Below are 20,546 nucleotides of genomic sequence, written 5' to 3'. Positions count from 1 at the left end.
TACTTACTATGTCAAAGTTGTGCTCCATCTGCAGCAATGTTATCTGTTCAAAAAAAGATTCTTAACTTAGTAAAGAGTATAAAGATCTCAACATAACATACACAAATCTATATTGTAGCTTTTGACTCATGGCCTTGAATTTCAGCAGAAGTTTAAAAAAAAGAGCCACTACCTATTCTTGATCTACTACAGAATTAGCAAGACAAAGTTTAGCTTAGTATGACAAAGTTTTGCAAAATGTGTGCTCAAAAACAGATAATGCTTTTTATGTATACGTGTATATATACACACACTCCACCTAACATATGCACATGACCATGCATAGCCATGCACAGTTTTTAGACTATGGTTCACACAATATTAATTGAAGTACATCATATAGGCTATGAACCAGCACAGGTGGCAGTGGGTTTCAGTTTTTTGTTTTTTTTTTTTTTTTTAAAACAAAGAAGTATACACCAGTTGTCCAGATTTTGTTGCAGAATAAAAGCACAATCACTCAAATGTAAATTAACCTGTGAGACAGCTGTGGAAGAAGTTTCACATTTTTCCTATACATCATTCTCTTGGCTCATACCTGCCTCCCGGCATGAAAGAGCCACATTCATCCCAAAAATTACCTGATGGCTACAGAATTGGATTTTCTATATTCTCTTAAAGCACTTCCATTGTTCTGACTATAGTATCCAGAGGCATACAATAACCTTACGTTAAAATAAGTGCATTTGTCTTTAAATCCATCTATCAGACCTTATCTCACAATGTGTGCAGACTTGACAATTTTCTCTTTAAACATGTAATGAGCTTTTTTTTTTCCTAAGCATTTTTAGTGGTTTTTGTTTTGTTTAAGTTTGCTGTTCTACTTCTGTATACTTTTGACTACTTGCTGCAATTTGCATTTAAACGTAAAATCTAAGTCCTTCTAAGCAGCAGCTACCTTACTGACAACATGTGCAGCAAGGACTGCTTTACTGACATTTACCAATTCTTACCAGAGGAGAAAGACTCAATGGCAAGCAGGCTCTGCTAAAGTGCAACTTAAAGGCTATTTACTGGAATCACAAAGTTCTGGGGGCTATTTTTCTGAAGAAATACCTGACAATACACATACTACAGCCTGAAGGCTATGCAAATAAGAAGGGAGAATAGGAACTGTCTTCTTGGAAGTATTTTAAATTTTAGGCCAACTAACCCTCATCGATTCTTAAAAAAACAGACAAAAAATATTGACTAGTGAGGCCCAGTATAGTATAACTTATTTAGGAGAAAAATCCTGATGCTAAAAAGCAGATCAAGAAAGAGTAAATCATTGAGCAAGGACAGACAGTATTTGCAGAACCTAGCACAAGCAAGCTATGGAAGAAAAGTAAACTAGATGCCACCTGTTTGTTTTTTTTAGTGCTGTTACTGTAATTAATAATGCATAACACACTCATTCCTTAGACCATCAAAACAGATCCCTTTCATATATTTGCAGGAACATGAGGAAGTGACATTTTATATACCCATTCAAGTTATTAGCTCTAAGAGATAAAAAGTTACATTGTTAAAACTGCTCACAAAAATGAACTCCATACTAAAAAGAGAAGAAAGAAATCTGACACATTGGTAATTCCAGTGTTAGTTCTAAGTGTAGGCTAATGTCAAAGGCATTTGTTGGTCCATCTTAAATACTTGATTTAAGCAAGATATTAAGTGAAATATTTTATCTTCCAACAGAAGCACAGTTTTTTTTGTTTGTTTTACCAAAGCTGGTACAACACTCTTGACTGGAAATCCTCCTAATGTTTCTTCATTTCCCATGACCAACAGCTGGCACATCTCAATCACTGCCTGTAGTTGCTGACTTTCATCAGTGGCTTGCAGACCTTGTAAAAGCTGTTGGGCTTTAGAACCTATATATCCAGAAAAAAAAGATTAGGAAAGAAGATATTAGAGAATTTAAGTGTTCAGTGCAACTGTTACGCTATATTTCTGCCAGAGTGGAAGACGAGAGACAGTTTGCCTTCCTCTGCATTTGTAGTTTCACTTCCTTTCCCTGCCATAAAAAGGGGGAGGGAAAGAGAAATGAAATCTCACTCTTAGCTGTCCTTCCAGTGCAGACTGGTCACAGCTCAGGGAGTTCACCACACTGCTCACCATAGCCATCTTTGCCAACCTACAGTGGGTGACAGAACCCATACCACTCTACCTTTATAAAGTAAAGGACTTTTCAGCATACCCCTTAGATAATACAGCACGTAGAGTATCCATTAGACCCCATCTTCTTCTTGGCAGGCAGCGTTACAGGCTGTCTTTGGCTCTCCTGGAAGCCAAACCAGCTGGGACTAGAAGGCACACATCTTAGCCAGCTGCATAATGCAGATATGGTGGAACAAGACTAAGGACCCACGTTCTCACTGACATAGTCTGAGAACTAAGACCCTTTTGAAGCTCTGAACAAGGTACCTTAAAACTGTTAGGTTGTATCAGTTCTAAAGCTAGCTTAAGCACTTGCTTAAAGCTAGCAAAAAAACCAAGGGGGTTCAGAGGTCTTCTGTTAAGCAGCCCATCATGCAGGAGAAAAAGATAATGAAGGCGTGAAAAGGCAAGAACCCTCCCTTCCCCACCTAGAATGGAACATCAAGATTAAAAAAACTAAAACAGAAAAGAAAAGAAATGAAATATGGCTAAAGCAAATTTCTCTTCCTTATAGGAAGAAAAACTCATTAATATTGCTGACCAGTGGTCTAGCACTCATGACATACAAATCTCCAACATGTAAAATATAAATTATGTAGCTAACACAAATACTAGAATGTACTAGTGGCTGAATTCTACTAGTCTGGAAGTGGAAAGAATCAAGTCAAATTAGACAAACTTGGCTTACTAGCTCCACTTCCAATTGTCCTGTGGAAGAGCTGCGACATCCGAGGACCAAGAGGGCCAAACAGGTGAGGAGGAAGACCCCTAGCCTCTAATAGAGCTAAAAGCAAACAGAGGATAACAGCCATTGTCAAAGCTTCTACATATATTTTTAAAAGCTTAAATTCCATGAAGCTATAATTTAAGACTACTAGAATTTTGATACTTTAGGAAAGAAGAGTTAGGATTAGATGACTGTAGTTACTTCAGTTTCAAACACACCAAAAAGATGACCTTCAAGGAACAAATAGGTCATTTTTATATGTAGAGCATTAATGCCCCTTAAGAAGTCACCCACCAAATTTTCAAAGCTTTATATTTTACAGAAGAAATTTGGTCTACTAAATTAACATTGTAAGTTTAGATCTAAAATAGCAGATACATAGGCTGTAATTTCAAACCTGAACTCAAACTACGCAAAACTGGCTAAACTTCACATGTTCAGGATCCGAGTAGCACTATTAATCTGAGGAAAGGACACAAGTTTCACAGCTTTATTTCCTGATGAATAGGACAGCAAGATCTCTGCTGAAAATTAGCATTTTTAAAGTAACACTTTTCAGTAGTCCTAAGGTAGACTAAGTGGGTGATTCTGGGTAATTCCAATTTTTACTGTAGCAAGCATGACCACTTCTGATCAACACAGATACCGATTAATAATAAAAAATTAGCTCAACATTCCTAATGCATACCTACACTTACTGGGGGCTATAAGCAAGTGAACTGGTACTGACATAGCACTCATTTCCACATTAGTGATCCAGATTTGCCAAAATCTGTCATTTGCAAGGAAAAATCACAATCACAGAACTCCTTGCACAATAGGACATGAAAACTGAGTTTGTACCTGCCTGTATTTCAGATGAGAGACCTGAATTCTTCTATAACTAAGGCATGAAAGCAAGCATGTTTAAGAACATTTAGACTTTGATCAAAGCTTGTAGTTACTTGACTATCAATGGCAAGGACAAAAAAAAGTTATCCAGAATCAGCAGATCAACCTAATCCAGCCTGTCAACTGGAAATGTATTCTTGCAAAGACATTCTCATACTTCCAGCAATAGCTTACACACTTAATAGGACTCAGTTCTCAATTCTCCTCCTCCCTCCCAACCCCTATCTCCACCTGAAAAAAAAAATCAATAGTAATGTATTACACACCATGGAAACAACTAAGGACACTAACCAATCCCTACAGACATTAGTTCCAAATTCTCACATCTTCAGTGAGTTAAAGCTTACAGTGTCATAGTTCATGAGAACTACAGTAAGCAAAGCAACACATTCACAGACATAGAAACAAGATACAGCCTCCCCACATTATATAATACAGAACGTGCGTCAGTACAGCTATTCACAGGCTGCAAAAAAATAATAAATTGAAAATTAATTATAGCTTTTATACCTTGTAGTCTTCCCATTTCAGAGTCATCTGACTCACTTTCTCCAGATGTTGTCATACCTACAGCTCCAGCAACAGAACTAGAAGCTGAAAGAAATAAAATAGATTAACATGAGTTAAAGCACCTTCAGAACTACAAAATTTGCATAGACTCCACCATCAAAAAAAAGCATCCATCATCAGAAAAGTGGTGTGCATTTAACACTGCCACCACACTTGTACAATTGTCACTTCAATTAGACCAATGTCAGTCTAGAGACCTAATCCTAATCCAAAAACTAACAAGAAAGGCTATACCAACACAAGATACGAAAGAAGTCAGATCAGCAAATAACATTTCTTGTGTATTTCATAGAATCATTCAGGTTGGAAAAGACCTCTAAGATCATCTAGTCCAACCTTTAACATAGCACTAAAGTCCACCATTGAACTACACATTTCTTAAAGACCTCCAGGGATGGGGACTCAGCCACTTCCCTGGGCAGCCTATTCCAATGCTGCATACCTCTTTCAGTAAAGAAATTCCTTCTAATATCCAACCAAAAACCTCCCCAGTGCAACTTGAGGCCATTTCCCATTGTCTGATCAATTGGTGATTGGGAGAAAAGCCTGATCCCCACCTCACTACAACCCCCTTTAAGGTAACTGTAAAGTACAATAAGGTCTTCCCTAAGCCTTCTTTTCTCCAAACTAAATAATCCTAGCCCCCTCGGCCACTCCTCAGATTTGTTTTCTAGACCCTTCACCAGCTTCATTGCTCTTCTTTGGACACAGTTGCCTGCATTCTTAGTAATTTTATTCTCTTAAGTGTTACACTGCCCTTCATTCCAGTTCATTTTGACTTTTCATAGCAACGTAGCTAATTTTAAAAACAGACATTTTGAGTTTTTCTACCACCCAGCATAATTGTTGGAAAGCTCCTTCATAATCACTGTTGATTAGGACCAGGTGATAAAATTAAGTACCATTTAACAGAACTGCATAAACAGGAGTATTAATTAACCCAAAGACAAATTTCTCCAATACAGAGAGGCTTGCAGTTTCAACAGAAAACTTAAAAAATATTTTCCAGTAGTTATTAAAGAACTCTCACAGGTAAATACTTGTCTTCTGTATTCTGAACAGCTTGGCATCTCTTCAGTCAGCAGTACAGTGATTTATGTAGCATTAACTGAAATTAGTTTTTGGGCTTTTTTTTTTTATTAAAAGTATACTTCATTGGAAATAGGTTGGAGACTATGAAGTAGCATAACTGAAGCTTGTACCAGATGTACAAGAGAACAGATTCAAAAGTTAAGGTCCCTCTCATTCAAAAGGTTCCAGAAGCTGTACCAACTTAAATCATAACTTCCTCCCAGAACTTAATCCATGTATGAAGTTTGTATCCACATGTATACTAAAACACTGCAGTTGGTATTTCTTTTTACCTGCAGCTCCCTGGGGAGCCTCATCAGTACGCGCAGCTGAAGAGTTAACTCCATCCTGGTTGTTGTCAGGATCAGCCATCTTCTCCTGTCGGCGAGCTTCAGCTGTTCCTCTTTTGCCCAGGCCAGAGCCTCGCCGACTAAAGATTTGAAAAAACAAATGTTTTGGAACTTAAAAATAGTCAAAATGCTCACAATCAAAGTGACTTAATTACAAACCAAGTAACTGATTTGTACACATTTGAAAAGAAGTCTGATGCCAGAGTATTCACCTTTAAAGAAAGTTCTGAACTATTCAAAGTACAAAGAACTCTGACATTCAGCTTGGTTTTCAGTAGCAGGTCAAGTTTAAGGGCATTAGCCTTTCTAAATCTGCTTTTTTAAACATTACTATTGTCACTGCTAAAAAAAATATGTATGCTTATGATGTAAGGCATCAAATTCAAGTGCATAACTGACAACAGGAACAGACCTCAGGCATATCAAGTACTTCAATATGCACAGTACCAGTTGTTCAGATGCAGCTATTGACAAGCTAATTGGTACAGTATTAAAACAGACACCTGCGTGGCACCATACAGTCTTATTTTTCAAAATTGTCATTGATTTTATTATTCATAACAGAGAAGTTTAGAACTCCATCTTTTTAAACACAACCTTAGTAAGAAAAGGATTATTTAAATTTGTGACATTGCCTTTGGGTACTTCCTCCCCCCCTTAACTCCCATAGCTGAGGTACTTATTGGAAGTGTGATAGTGCCAAATTCTATGCATTATCCATGACATTAGTGTACAGGGTGACCCTGCAAGCCTGAAAAACTGCAGCTCTTTCTACAATAGCTACGAAAGACACAAATACCAATCTGCAGCAGTAACCACATCTTGTTTTAGAGTTTTACCTGGTACTAGCACAGGAGCCCGTGGTCTTTTGCCGTGTGCTCCGCCGCAAACTGGGGAGCTCAGCAGGTGGTGATTCACTGCGCTTCTTTGTGGATTTTCTTAGGCCTATGTAATATTTAAGGGATTGACAGTAAGTCAGTCTTTAAATACACAGCAGCTCTACAAAGAAGTGAAACAGGACAGCTTGTACATAAGAACTAGAGTAAGTCTACAACAGCTTTTAGTCACCTTACACTGATCTGCTATTCCAGTAAAAGAAATGCTTAAAAATTCATTTTTATTTTTAAATTGTTACTTGGACACCTTTTTGTAACCTGTACACTCCAGTTGCACAGGAGCTTGTAGGTCTCCTCATGCTCAACAAATACTATATGACACATTATTTCCATGTGTTTATGTTCAAAACACCTAAAACAAAAAATTATTTAGCTTTAGATCATAGAGAAAAAGAAACCATAGTGTGTTGGGGGGGGGGGGGGGGGAGTTATCTGTTTTGCCCCCACCCCTTAGGTAAATCTGTGCAGCATTAACTTAGTCACATTCACCAGACAAATCGTAACTTTTAATCACAAGCAGTTTGATCTACATTAATATGGCTTAAGAGTAACTGCCTTAAAACCAAATCAGACTCCCCCACCCTCCAGAAGTCAAGCACTGCCAATGTTGAGATCTGCAATGTTTTGTGTGTGTGTGTTTGTTTTAACTACATCCCTTCAAACCCTATCACTGCTGTAAGGTCTTCCTTTAGGCAGATGACCAAGCATATTTTCACAACTCTGGGAAAGGAATTGTGAGTTTTTAATTTAGAAGTATTTGTACTGTTGAAGACTAACACAGCTGATATTAATTTTCTCTTGTTTACGATGAAATATTTAGAACACTGCTCCCTCTTCTGGCAGCACAGCAGAAATAAAACACATTTAAGCACATTTTAGCACAGTACCTATCAAACTGGCTTCTGCTAGTTAATCCTAAAAAAATTCCAGGAATATTGAGTTGTCATACTTAAGGATGAAATAACTACGTAACTACGTAAGCCTTGATAGAATATTTAACAGAAAAGGGAACGTAATCTGAAAAGTTATTACTGACCTAGTCAATAGTCTGTCCCCTGAACACTATACCATATTTGATCCAGGAACACATTAACTGCATACAGCATTAAGTTCCATGCAGATTAAGGTTAACCTGATATTCTTGTGTTTACCATAAACCTGGCTTATTAACCCCAGAAACTTGGCAACCTAAGAAAACAAGCGTCTGTATCTAACAGCTACTGCACACTGAGCTGAAATAAGGTAGCCACCTGAATTTTCACACGGTCTGTACATACAGAATATGCGGTTTTTTTTTTTTTGTTTTTTTTTTTTTTACTTTTTTTAAGAAATACTCCTAAAGCAGTGACACTTACTATACATGGTTGCAAAGCAACAATTTAGGTTGAAGTTGCTAAAAGAGAAGCAGTTAATGAATCCAACCCTATTTACATACAGTAAGTTACTTGCCTTGTTTGTGGAAGGGAAGGAAGGGGGAGTGCTGGAGAGAAGACAAGAGCAGTTTGAAACAGCTGCAGCGGGATCCTATGCCACAGCTATCTATGTTTCAAGTCCTACAAGTACAGATTCAACAAAACTCCTCTCATAGCTGACTATTTTACATTAAAAAATGCGTGTATTAAGTATAATAGCACTATATTTGACCACAACAGCCACTCTAGGAGTTCATAGCTACAGATCAGCTCATTAGCTACATGTAGCTCATTAGCTACAGATACCAAATAGTCTACTTCCCCAGGTAACATCATGATGATACTCTAAAAATGAGATGTACTTTTGCTTTACATTTGTATCAGAGAGATTAACTTTGTGTCCACTGGAAAAATCAACATTTGAGTTCCTCACATCAGAAGGTCAGTTGCTACTTGAAATCTGCGGGTACTCTGTTTCAAGTGGTCAGCCATAAGCATGAAGCTTGTTCTTACCAGCTTCCTAATAGGCAAATCAACCACAGACACCACCTTCACCGAACATGACGTGAAATGGACTTAGCATAATTCCTATCTTAACATAAGCTAAGGGCAGACGTTTCGCAAGTCAGCAGAGTTAAACGGCCTACTGCTGTGTTTAACAATGTGGTTCTGCTCGCTCATGCCTTACTACCCTGACCCAAGGCCGAGATGCCCAGCGCACACTTGATGCACACCTTCCTCTTGTTAGCTTTCTGTCAGACTGGTGAGCTGATCTAGCGGGACAAGGATCAGCTGAGCACAGACATCACGAAACATGATGGCAATGAAGCTGTAGAGGGGCTTGCCCTTGTCCATAAGGAGCATTCAATTAGTTGAGCCATCGCTTCAAGCTGAATTACCTCAGTAAGGTTCTGGGGAACATAGAGTTACCAGTTATTGCCTGGTGGATGAGCTGCAGAACACATCACAGACTGAGCACCCAGAACAGCCAAGTTCATTTTCTCCTGCCACTCAGTGAGTGCTCTGTTCATCGCATCTTTTTGTGTGTTTTTTTTTTTTCCCCCAAATCTTTCCTTCTACACATCTGCCATGGCACTTGTGTGCATCCACCTCCCTCTATTCATTTCCCAGGCTAAAAAGGAAGTGACAAAAGATTTCTCTGAACTTGTTCCCTTCCTGCTGTCCATAGCCACTCTCTGCCTTTAAAGTTCATTGCTTAAGAAAGCTAAGTCAGTCTTACCACTTGCATCTTTTGGGAAATCCTGAGTCTTCCCAGCACCACAAGTTCAGGACTGCTAGTTCCTTCAGCACAGGACCAAGGCCCCTTTCCCTCACACTGCCAAATTTAACCCTCCCCTGAACGCCCTGCTAGCAGGCCTCCTGCCTGGGAGTTAGTCCTGCTCCTACAGGAGTCACAGGATGAAAACAGCCCCAAGCCTTCACTAGCAAACAGGGCACAACCAACATCCAGATAGATGGAATTAAAGATCCCTATGGCTGTGTGACAAAGGAAAGCACCAGTCATGCTGCCACAGACAGCAAGGGCTTTCAGGTGAATTAGTTTCACGTTCATCTCCAGAAGTTACTCAGTCAGCACTACCCCTGTAACAGATAGGGGCAACCCTAAAAGATCCATCTCAAAGAGCTAGTAGATGTCCACGTGTGACACACCTTCCAAAAAAAAAATAGGTTTAAGCAGTTCATATTAGGCAACTACAGAAGTTTCAGATGGAAGCTTTAGAATTGAAGTGGAGCCATAGGTTTCCCTATGGCAAGCAGATAAATTGCTTATGCCATGACATCATCCTATTTGCATGCCAAACACTCATGTTAATGAGTCTGAAGAAAAAGAGAACCAAACAGGCTAAACCTGAAACACTGTAGCCTTACAAAAATACGTAAAAAAAAAATCTTAAGAACATCTTCACATTTAAGTCTGTTTACTGGTCAGCATTTTTTAAAGGCATTTTTGCTGTATGAGAGAAACAAGTTCTGAATGCAGCTGTACTACATTTACTTATTTTAACAGCCTGAGTGTATTACATAAGCCAAAACAAAGTCAAATTTTCAAAGTAGATAACCCCAAACATCATTTGTTTGCAGTTCAGAAAGATAATCAATAGAGATTTACTTCTTAGGGCTGTAAATTTACATTTTATATTGGTTCCTGTGTTGGGCTGCTTTCTAGCTCAAGCAATAAAGGTGGGGTAAAAACACGATCGGCAGGGGAAGGCACCTACTGTCTTTCTAACATGCCACTGTGCCCCTCAATACTAACCCAGACATCCTCAGCTGTTGTTAACTAGAACCTCATTCAGCCCATCACTGTAACTAAGTATCTCCTACCTAGTCATCTTATTTCCTCAGTCCAACATACAGACACCCTGCCACCTACCATTGCAAATAAACTAATTCAGAGCTATTTTCAGACTCTCCCTCACCCCTGCCCCTTCCCTTTCAAGTCAGGAGTTACACCACCACGTTCTGTGTTGACCTTTATCTGGCTTTTCACTATATCCATCAGCCTTCTCTTCTCAGCCCCCCAAATCTTCAAGTTTTAGGTTGAGGCTTCTCATTTAGGGACAGCTACTCTAGGTCACCCTGCTTTCAGCATTGTCCCAGCCATCATTGACAGCTTCTTCCCATTTGAAGGTAAGACCCCATACAAAGAGAGGCAGAAATTTCCCTGATAATAGAAGCAATAGAAGCATAAATAAGCTTTTATATATATAGTTAAGTGATTTGACACAATTTGCAGCATTCCAAAATTTCTGAAAGTTATAGCGCTTGAAAGGACATGAAAATAGTCAAATCTAGAGCAAAGCTTAAAATTTGCCTTTTTTAAGCAAAATATTTAGCTGCAGAACAAGAGATGGAAGCCTTCAGCCTATTTTTACTTTTCCAATGAACTTTCTAGCCTTTATTCAGTAATGCCACTGGCTCAGTTACCCTTGCAATACACGACTGCTGTGTATCTAGCTGAAATCTCTGAAAGTCAGCTTGGCTGCATTTAATGCCCATTACTTATCCAGTGAGGACAGAACAAGAAACCTGAGGTTAGTCTCCTCCAGTGTGTGGGAGGTTCCTGCAAAGATGGCAATCACATCTCTCCTCATCCTTCTCTTCCGTAGGGTAAGCTACCTCAGCTCTTCTGTTTTTTCCTTCAAAGATCACAACCACTAATAATAATTCTTGTACTTGAAACTACTTTAAACTGAACCATGTCATTCTTTGACTGCAATATCCAGAGATGAACAACAGCACTGTATTTACATAGACATGGCTGACCGCATCAGCCAGTCATAATAATCTCCCCTCTCATCCCAGACCATTCTTCATAGAACCACTCCCCCACCAGCATTTTTCCCTGAGTTTCTCTATGGCTCTTTGTTTACTTCACAGTAGTTCTATCAGCCCTATTTCAATTTTTAAACACCTCTTTTGTATTATACCTCTATACAAATCTACTGAGTTTTAGCTTCTACTAAGAGAACTACAATGACTTCTAAGCACGTTTCTCCAGAGGGGTGTACACCACAGTTTGATCTAGATCACCATTTGCTTTACTGCTTTAGAAGGCCTTAGGGTTGTTATTTGTGTGAGATACCAGCTACTCCTGCTCCCTTATCCTCCAAAGGTATTAGCTTATTTTCTCCAGTAAGTTTGACCTGACCCCTCCTTCCTTTAAAACCTACCCTTGTGATTTCTTATTTCTTAATATTTTCTTGACATTTCTCAACGTTATTCAAAATGTGTATCTCGTTGAAACATTTAAAATTTGTACCAGTATTTTCTAGTTCGTGAAGCTGTATAACAGCCAAGTATTTCTGAAAGGGATAAGTTACTAATTACTATTGATTCCAAGATTACTTCAATCTGTTGCCAGAGCTTTAACGCACTATTTCAAAAGCTAAGACTATTTGAAAATGTATAGATTACCACTCTCCATCTATTCCAGATGGAGTTCTTACATCTTAGTGATACTTAAATCTTAGTGATATTTAGCATAATCATACTCCAATCAGTGATATTCAATATAATAGCTATTCAAGTAAGTTTTGTTGTAATCTAAACAGATTACACATTTTAGACTTCCCAGTATCACATCTTTCCCCCTCAATCTGGGATGCTACCTACAGAAAGCAAATTCCTTTAACCTAAAATGGAGTCTAGAAATGTTTCTTACTATGCTTTGTAACCCTTAATACTGACTTTTTAAGTATATATATTTACCATCTATACCAACTTTGTTTTCTGTCATTACTTGAGTGTCTTAGTTCTACTTAAGTTTATCTTATGCCAAAAGCTGACTTTCAGGTCACAAAAGAGCTAAAGCTAGTCAAGCTGGCTTTCTCAGTACATTCTTTGAGAGATAATTTAAGCTCGTATTCTCAATGTTGTTTTTCAAGCTACTCCACACCCCCCACCACCACAGGTTGTGCTATCCCACCTTTCTCACTCCATGCTGAAGGGTTATAAACAGTCACAAAAATTACCCTCTGCCTTCACCTTTTTGTGTTCACTTAGAAGCACATTCTTTCACCTCCCTGTTGCTTTTCTCCTTTGTCAAAGAGTTGCCTATAACTAAAGGGCAGGCTTCATTAAGAGCTAACTTGATGGTAAGTCAGTCTTGCCCAATTCCTACCCATTCCTTCATGTCATTATCCTGGAGAAATTCAGTTTGTCCCCTCAGGAGTCCACCACCCCATGAGTCTTGAATCAGGTACATAAAGTCTTGCCATAAGAGAGCAACCCCTCTCCCCTTCCCCAATGCCATCCTTCCCCAACTAGGTTAGGTCATTCTAGAATCAATACTCCAGTCATGCAAGTTATCCAAAACAAGCCTGTTAGGTCAATTAAATCTATTTTGATTATACAGGAAGCCATCCAGTTCCTCTTGTTTATTTCACATATTTCCTGCATTAGTATTAGCTATAGACATGCCCTAGTTGGAACATGCTACTCATGATCATGCCTAGGTAAACATGCAACAGTTACCAGGCTTAGGAATCCAACCTATTAAAACAAGTTTTATAGAATATATGTTATGAAAAAAGCATTTAAAGTTTATTACGCTGCCTTGGTGTACCAAGTTTTTCAAGGAAATGGAGCTATAAGCATATCTGCACACTAATGAGCAGGGGCTCTGGCTTAGAAACAGCCTAAAATCCTTATTAGAATGTACAAGAAAGATACCTACTACTCCAATTCAGCACTAGGGAGGACATGTTTTATAAGAGCAATTTAAAAGAAAGTGATTCATGAGCCAGTCACTAGGTATACCAATTTTAAAGTTTAAAATATTATTGATCTTAGACTAAGATGAGAAACTGGCACCATAAAAAATAAAAAGCAGCAAACCTAACTTGAAAAAAGAAACCACAAGTAAGATAACTTGTTTTCCAACAAGTATCATTCCCAGTCAGGGCACAGAGTTTAAGAAAATGACAAAAAAAGTTAAACAGAACAAGTAAACGTTAGAAAACTCTTGATTTTGTATGTCCCCATGACAACAATACGCAAGTATCAATTTCACAAATTGACATGCAAGATAGAGAAGTATCTTAGGCCTACAGAACAGACTGCGTACTTGTACCATTTGCTTTATCTATAAGTGGTTTCAGTCACAACTTTACCTAAAAGCTCAGTAGAATAAAATAAAAAGTTATTTCTCTTTAACAAGGACCCAAGAACCCTGTAAACAATGAAGGACGTATTTGTTTAGAAGAGTTCATTTTAAAACATACATGTATATTCTTCCATAAAATAAAGTGAACAACTTACTTGCTAGCTTGGCCTGTAGTCCCGAAGGTCCAGGTTTTGATGTCTCTGACTTGGAAGAGCCTGGTAGAGACAGCTTTGTTTTAGGGAGACTAACTTTTGGACTGAATCGAGCAGCCCAGTCAAACTTTGAAGAGCCACCTGTTTTACTCTGTTCTTTGTCCCTGCTGCTCCTTCTTGGACTGGGGCTGGATGCAGAACGGGAACGTCTAGCCTTATTCTGGTCCTTTCCCTGTTTCACTCTGGCACCCTGAGGAACGGTAGAAGCAGCAGAGGCAACAGCAGAAGAGGAAGAGGATGTCGAAGCTGAAGAAGAAGAATCAGTGATGGTGCTACACCCAGCTTTGGCTGAGGTCACCGATTTTGAAGCCAGCTTGGAGGGTTTTGCTGACTTCTCTTCAGCGCCAGTTGATTCAACTGCTGAACCACTCTTTATACAAGACAGACTCTCTGTCCTTTTCCTTTTCTGACTTCGGGAGCTACCAGCAGCTCCACCCTTTCTGGTATGAGCCTTGCTCGTTGATGGCAATTGTGTAGACTTAGACTGTTCTTGGTCTAAGTGTCTTCTCTTAGATTTAGTATGTGGCTTGTTAGTTTCCAAGGAAGTTTCAGTGTGTTGAAGTGCTTTGGGTTTTTTAGCAGAGCTAGAATTGGTCCTGCTGTAATCTGGACTAGCACTGCGTTTAACTCCTCGAGAATTTTCTTTCTTAGGCACTTGCCCCGTTTTTTGCTTTTCTGAAGTATTGACTCTTTCTGGATCTTCTTGTTGTGGTATTAAAACAGCAGATGAACTACAGCCTCTGTAGAAGCAAGCAGGAATAGCATTAGTGTTAAACTCAAGGAACCTCATGCTGTTGCAACAGTTTTTTTGCAAGATAAATGTCAGCAATCTCTAATAATAAAGGAAACCGCAGGTAAAATAACCTGTCAAATATTAAGTTGACATTGATATAAAAAGCATGCTTATATGAGATCATACTCCAGATTTCATTGCCAAAAACAACCTTTGCTAGCATGAGAACTAAAATGAACTGCAAAATAAAAGCACAGGACACTTTTTTTAAACAAAAAAGAAGCTACTAGACTGATTTCACTAGGATTGTATATAGACATGTAAATCTATTAAAACAAAAATTCAAGCCACGAAGCTGAATGCTTGAGAATGTAATTCCACAAGAGAACAAGGACTGTTCAGTAATGCGTAACTGGTCATAACTGGATTCTAGTTCAATGAAGGCTCTCAAACGAAAGTCTCTCAATCTTATCTGATTAATTACCTTAATTTTAAGAAACAAAAAGGGCAAAATTCTCCTCTACATGCTAAAAAGCTGTTCTGGTGCATACACAGCAGAAGTGTATGAAAATAGATAATAAACATGATCAAGATGATTACTCTGAACAGGCATTCCTTAGATTACTGCAGGTTTCAATTAATATTGGACATCTCTCAGAACTCCTTGGTCTATCTTCCTCCAAAACAAAGGGGGAAGAGAGGAAAAGAACCTGCAAGTATTCCAGGACTAGTTATGTAGAATTTGTATGCTCCCATCACGGACTGAATACTCTTAGCTGAATTACAAGTACAAAACATGAACAGAACATAAAACATTGAAACACATCTATTGAATATAATGTCTAGTTTAAAACCTATTAGTCATACATTTCATAACAGTTCTTTATAGCCAGACATATTACATACAGTCATGAAGCTCAGATAACACTGATAACATATGAATACGAAGTGCAATTACCTTTTGGAAAAGTGTCCCTTGGACTGCTCAGAAGTAGTATTAGACTGCACTTTGGGTGTCTTTGAAATAGATTTTCTACTCTCAGGAGGGCTATGTGCCTTATGTTTTGCCTGCCCTAAATGTGACCTGTCAGCAGAAAGTCAAAACAGAAAGCTATCAGGATACTGAGACACAGATTAAAAAATTCCACCTACAGGTTTGTGTTTGTACCATTTACAAATAAATATTAGGTTAAGTACAACTTCAAACTCTTAACACATCAACCCTTTCACATTAAGGCAGTATTTCAAGAGAATCACCTAGTCTGGTTACAAGTCACTACCAATATAACTTATGTACAGCACAATTTTTTAGTCATTTTACGTAAATCAAACATTTCCTCATGCCTGAGCTGTGCAGGTAAATACAAATTTTTCTGGTGTGCAAGACTGCTGAATTATTCACTTAAGCATTAAGTGTGCTTTACTGTGCTGGCAAACAAGACCAGACCACCCAAAGACCTCTTCTCAGAAATATCTATACACTCAACCTCAAGATTCCATGCATTAAGACTTTATGCAGTTACAAGTATTTACAAGTTTGTCTCTTTGCTCTTCAGTGTAAGAAAATGAAATGCTTGGAATGCGAATGCAACTAGTTCCACTTGGTAGGAAAGCTCAACCTTGCCAGTTCTTTTATGGCTGCAGATCCACCAACTCAAAGGACTGAGCACTCTTTGGTAATACTGAAGTGAGAGGAATAAAGTAACGCATGCTAGTGATGAAAGAAGGCAGATGAGACAGGAAACCTGTGATGTCAGAGAAAGGAATAAGTTTCACATAGATAAGCTACGAGAGTTCGTTCAAGCAGCTTTCAGCTACATGCAAAAGCTTGTTTATTGTATGAGCTCTGACTAGAGGTCAAAGTTCATATTACACTATCAATAATATTAAAGACGGAAGTTACATCTTTAAAAATATTCCACATCTGTGTTTCAAAACCAATGAGTATCACCATCTGCATGACTCAGAAGAGACAGCTCATCAGCATACAAAACAGCACAGTGTAAATAACTGCTAAGGCAACAGACATCTTTCTTTTACTTCCTTGGCCAGAACATGCTTTTGACTTCACATTAACTAGGAAATTTCAACTATTCATATCCTACCCACATAGAACAGCTGAGTACCACTAACCTTTACTAACCTCAAACTGTCCTAGTATTAATGCTGGAAGAAGCAACACTTCAAGTTAAACAAGCGTTGATTGCTTCCAAAGAGCCTATACGAATCACATCGAAGTGCTATCCATCTCTCATCCTTCAAGTAGAGCTATGCAAACACTTGTGAATCATACAGGTGAGGGAGGTGGAATGGGAATTTAAGACTGAAGTGTCCTATTCCAACCCATGTCCCCAGACAAGCAAAAAGTTTAGGCCAGAGAGCAAGTGGAAGTGATTTCCTCAAGCTTTCAGATAGTTCCGCCCACACTACTAGACTTCTGGGATTTGGTTGGAAAAAACTAAGCCTACTACATGTCATGTCTGACATGTTCACTATCCTTAGTAGGAAAATCCTACTAAGACTAACCAACCAAGTGATAGCCACATGATAATACTTAGAATCAAAACACCAAAATTTGAGTAACAACTGTTTTTTGGGTAACTTTCCTTCATCAGTTTTTCCTAAAGTTATTTTTGTTATGTTTTTGAACTTTCTTCTGAAGTGGCTTTTTTCTTCTTCTCCTCAAGTATTTTTCCTGAAGTATTCCTAAAGCCAGTTACTCAGAGAGTAATGAAGGCATCTAGACAGCCCATATTAAAGCATTCTGTGGTGGCTCACCCTTCTAACAACACAAGTCTGAAGAGATTAATTGAAGAGCATCTTCTCCATACTCAAGTAATTTGTCTTTATTCCTCATATTAAGAAAAGTAATTTTTACTACCCAAAAGATGAAGTAAATCTTAGTCTCACAACAGCAAATTCTATCAAAATAACCTTAGGATTGAGTGAAACATTCCCGAGTGTTTAGATTTCTCTTTTCCCAACAGAAAATTAAGGCATTAAATTTACTTCTCTCCCGAAGGTAACTTCCATTACTCCAACAGTAAAAGTATAACATAATTTACACTTGGTATTAGTCTTTTTTTTTTTTTAAAAAAACGTAAGCTAACTGATCAGGGTTCATTTATTCTGAAATACATTTGAGAAGTTGATTTTCCCTTTAAGATTTTGTTTTGATTTAATTAGACTTGGATTCAACTTAGTGCTTTAAGCATTCACAGAACACAAGTAATTAGAAAATCTTTTCAACCAAAATATGGCAAAAAGCAGTGCACCACAACATCAAGTATTTAATGCATACACTGAAGAGTTTCCACTTGGTCCAAGCTTGCTCCCTTCCACCTCTGAACCCTCCAGGTTCTTACATGCTTTACAGATGTAATTCCATACCAGTGTTCAATTCACACGGACAACAAGCTACAACCATATTGTTGGGATTGTGAATGCTGTATTGTGCAGACTATTCATATTCACTTTGTTTTCTTTATCCAAACTATTAGTAGTAAATGCCTACAACCAGAGCAGAAACGTTAGAAGCACAACAAATGGGTAGTCAGAAGTGACAAGGATTTTTATTAGCATTATTTTCAGAAGGCATACTGTGCTCTCAATTTTCTCTCTTCAAGTTTAATCATTCACCTTGCATGTGGCCAAGTAGGTACACAGGACAATAGCAACCGTACATGTAGTAGCACATCAGTTAAAAGGAGCATGACATTCACCCCCCTTCTCTAAGATCTATACAATGGCAAAAAAGACTGGCAATTTAAAGACGTTGTAAGAGAAGGTTAGAACTATACACCAACTAACAAGTGTCCCAATTTATTTTGAGGTTGTGACAGCTTGCTTAAGGTCTTGTTAAAAGTTAACTCATGTTCCGAAGTTGTTAGAATAGTCCAATGATCTAGAAACAAGAAGAGGAACACTTTGAAAACTAAGTGTTATGGGAGTTGCATGGACAGTTAAAAGTTTGATTCACGTTAAAGGCTGTACACTGCCTGTAATTCCGCATGTGATTCAAGGCTTTTAACTTTAACTGGCCCAGTTATAAGCTCTTTATTTTTTCCCATTAATAAATCTTCCATTCAGAAATTTGATTTCAATAAATATTCCAGCAAGAAGTATTTTGAGAGAATAAGTGAGGAAGAAGGTAAGTATTTATGAGCTTGTGTTTGTCTGTTTTCATTTGCAGAGGCAGATCCAGAAAGACTGAGGGATTGCTGCACTTTCAGGAGTTTTTTCCACAACAAAAAGGACAGTGTTATTACCTACTTCAAGGCTCACTTAGCTGGGCTGAGCTGTCTGCTGATACACATTTTAATTCACAGGCAGACACTCAGTTCAGCATAACACTTAAACAAGTTGACAAGTGACCTACCATCCAGCTCGCAGGATTTGTAGAAACAGTCCTGTGGAAACCACCAGCCCTTAGCTTTCTTTAGCAAAAGCATAATAAAGATCTCACTAGAACCCCTCCTCAAAAAGTTACTCCGTGCATACTAAAAAAAGATACCTTTTGAAGTTAGTTAATAACCAGTGTTTCACCAAATTCTTGTTCCTCAGTAGCTGAAAACAAAGCACTCAATGCTTCCAAACATGAAATCTACAAAACTAAGAACATTCAGTTCTATCAAAAGTGGGATACAAAGGTATTTGTACACATGAAATAGGCTGTGTAAAGCAGAACAAACAAAAATGAAAAAAGCCTCCTTGCCTGAGGCTCGAGTTGCCTGAGGAGGATGTTAGTTCCTAACATATTAAGAAGACCGGTCCAAAACCAGATCCCATTCAGAACAGAATCAATGTAATTGACAAAAAGATTCTTCTGCCTTTAGTATTTGAGAAGGGTCAGACTAAAACATATTCCAATGTCATCTATGCAACTTACAACTCTTGTTTCTCATTTAGTCTCTAATCCCAAGCAGACAAGAATATTTAATATATTCCAAAAACCTGGTTTGCATACAATATTACACTTTCACTACAACAGTCTGTATGTCACTCATGTCAAATTAAAATCCTACTTCAGAATTGCTTTTCCTGAAGATCTCAGAGAAGTTGACAATATACAGTCTGAAAAAAAGCACCATTGTCACTTCATGCCACTGGAAAAAAAATAGTATTTTGCAATACTTGTACACAGGACCACTTTCATCACTCTGCACCAATACGCTGAAGCATTGCTTGTAACTGAAAGAAACAGTCAGCCACAATACTTTCAGAAAAGATCTTACGTGCCTTGCAACAACACTTCCAAATGGCTGCTGTTTAAAATAAATGCTAGTGGCTCAGAAGCAGTCTGTGGCCTCACTGGGGTTTTAAGCCACAAGGATGCAGTTCTTCAACACACATAGGACAACGTAGTTACAGAATTAAGAAAGCAACAGTAAGTACCTCCCAGCCCTTCCACTCCCTACAAGGAAGAGCACTCTTATTAATGGATCTGCTTCCCACTCCTCTTCATTTTCCCTCTGCAAAGGGAAACTATCACTCCTGCTTCCTTACAAACCTGAGAGAGGCCACGTTCAATGCAAAGTGCTAGAAGGAAGGGTGCAGACAGAAGTTCCTGTTATACAATTAGGGGGATTCCACCATAAAAGTAATTTTAAATTACGAGGATACCATTAAGTACTTTTGAAGCTGAAAGTACTGTATCATCCACAACAGCAGGGCATTCAGAGCACAGTTATTTCAACATCACTACCAAAAAAAAAGGAAGAAACACATTAGTCTAACTTCACTGAGGCATGTTTGGTTATGTGCATACACAGAAGGGAAGGGGGGGGGGCAGTTCACCTGTTTATACATCTGTTTTCACAAACATATACCTTTGTTGTTTGGTTGTTTTTCTGTTTGTTTTGTTTTTTTTAAAAA

General features: G+C 38.3%; 1 protein-coding gene across 1 annotated transcript in view; it reads right to left on the bottom strand.

The window, feature by feature from the left end:
* TRIP12 (thyroid hormone receptor interactor 12) overlaps positions 1-20,546 on the bottom strand; it is a 74,372-nt gene that overhangs the window by 26,966 nt on the left and 26,860 nt on the right. Inside the window, 8 exon segments of the mRNA XM_035544381.2 lie at positions 8-43; positions 1,747-1,895; positions 2,870-2,965; positions 4,310-4,393; positions 5,734-5,870; positions 6,630-6,735; positions 13,883-14,679; positions 15,631-15,756. Coding sequence (XP_035400274.1) covers positions 8-43; positions 1,747-1,895; positions 2,870-2,965; positions 4,310-4,393; positions 5,734-5,870; positions 6,630-6,735; positions 13,883-14,679; positions 15,631-15,756 — 1,531 coding nt within the window.

Source organism: Cygnus atratus, chromosome 9 (assembly GCF_013377495.2).
Source record: "Cygnus atratus isolate AKBS03 ecotype Queensland, Australia chromosome 9, CAtr_DNAZoo_HiC_assembly, whole genome shotgun sequence".
NCBI classification, from domain to species: domain Eukaryota; kingdom Metazoa; phylum Chordata; class Aves; order Anseriformes; family Anatidae; genus Cygnus; species Cygnus atratus.
The sequence above is the reverse complement of the archived record's forward strand: the minus strand, read 5'-3'. Positions and strand labels throughout refer to the sequence as shown.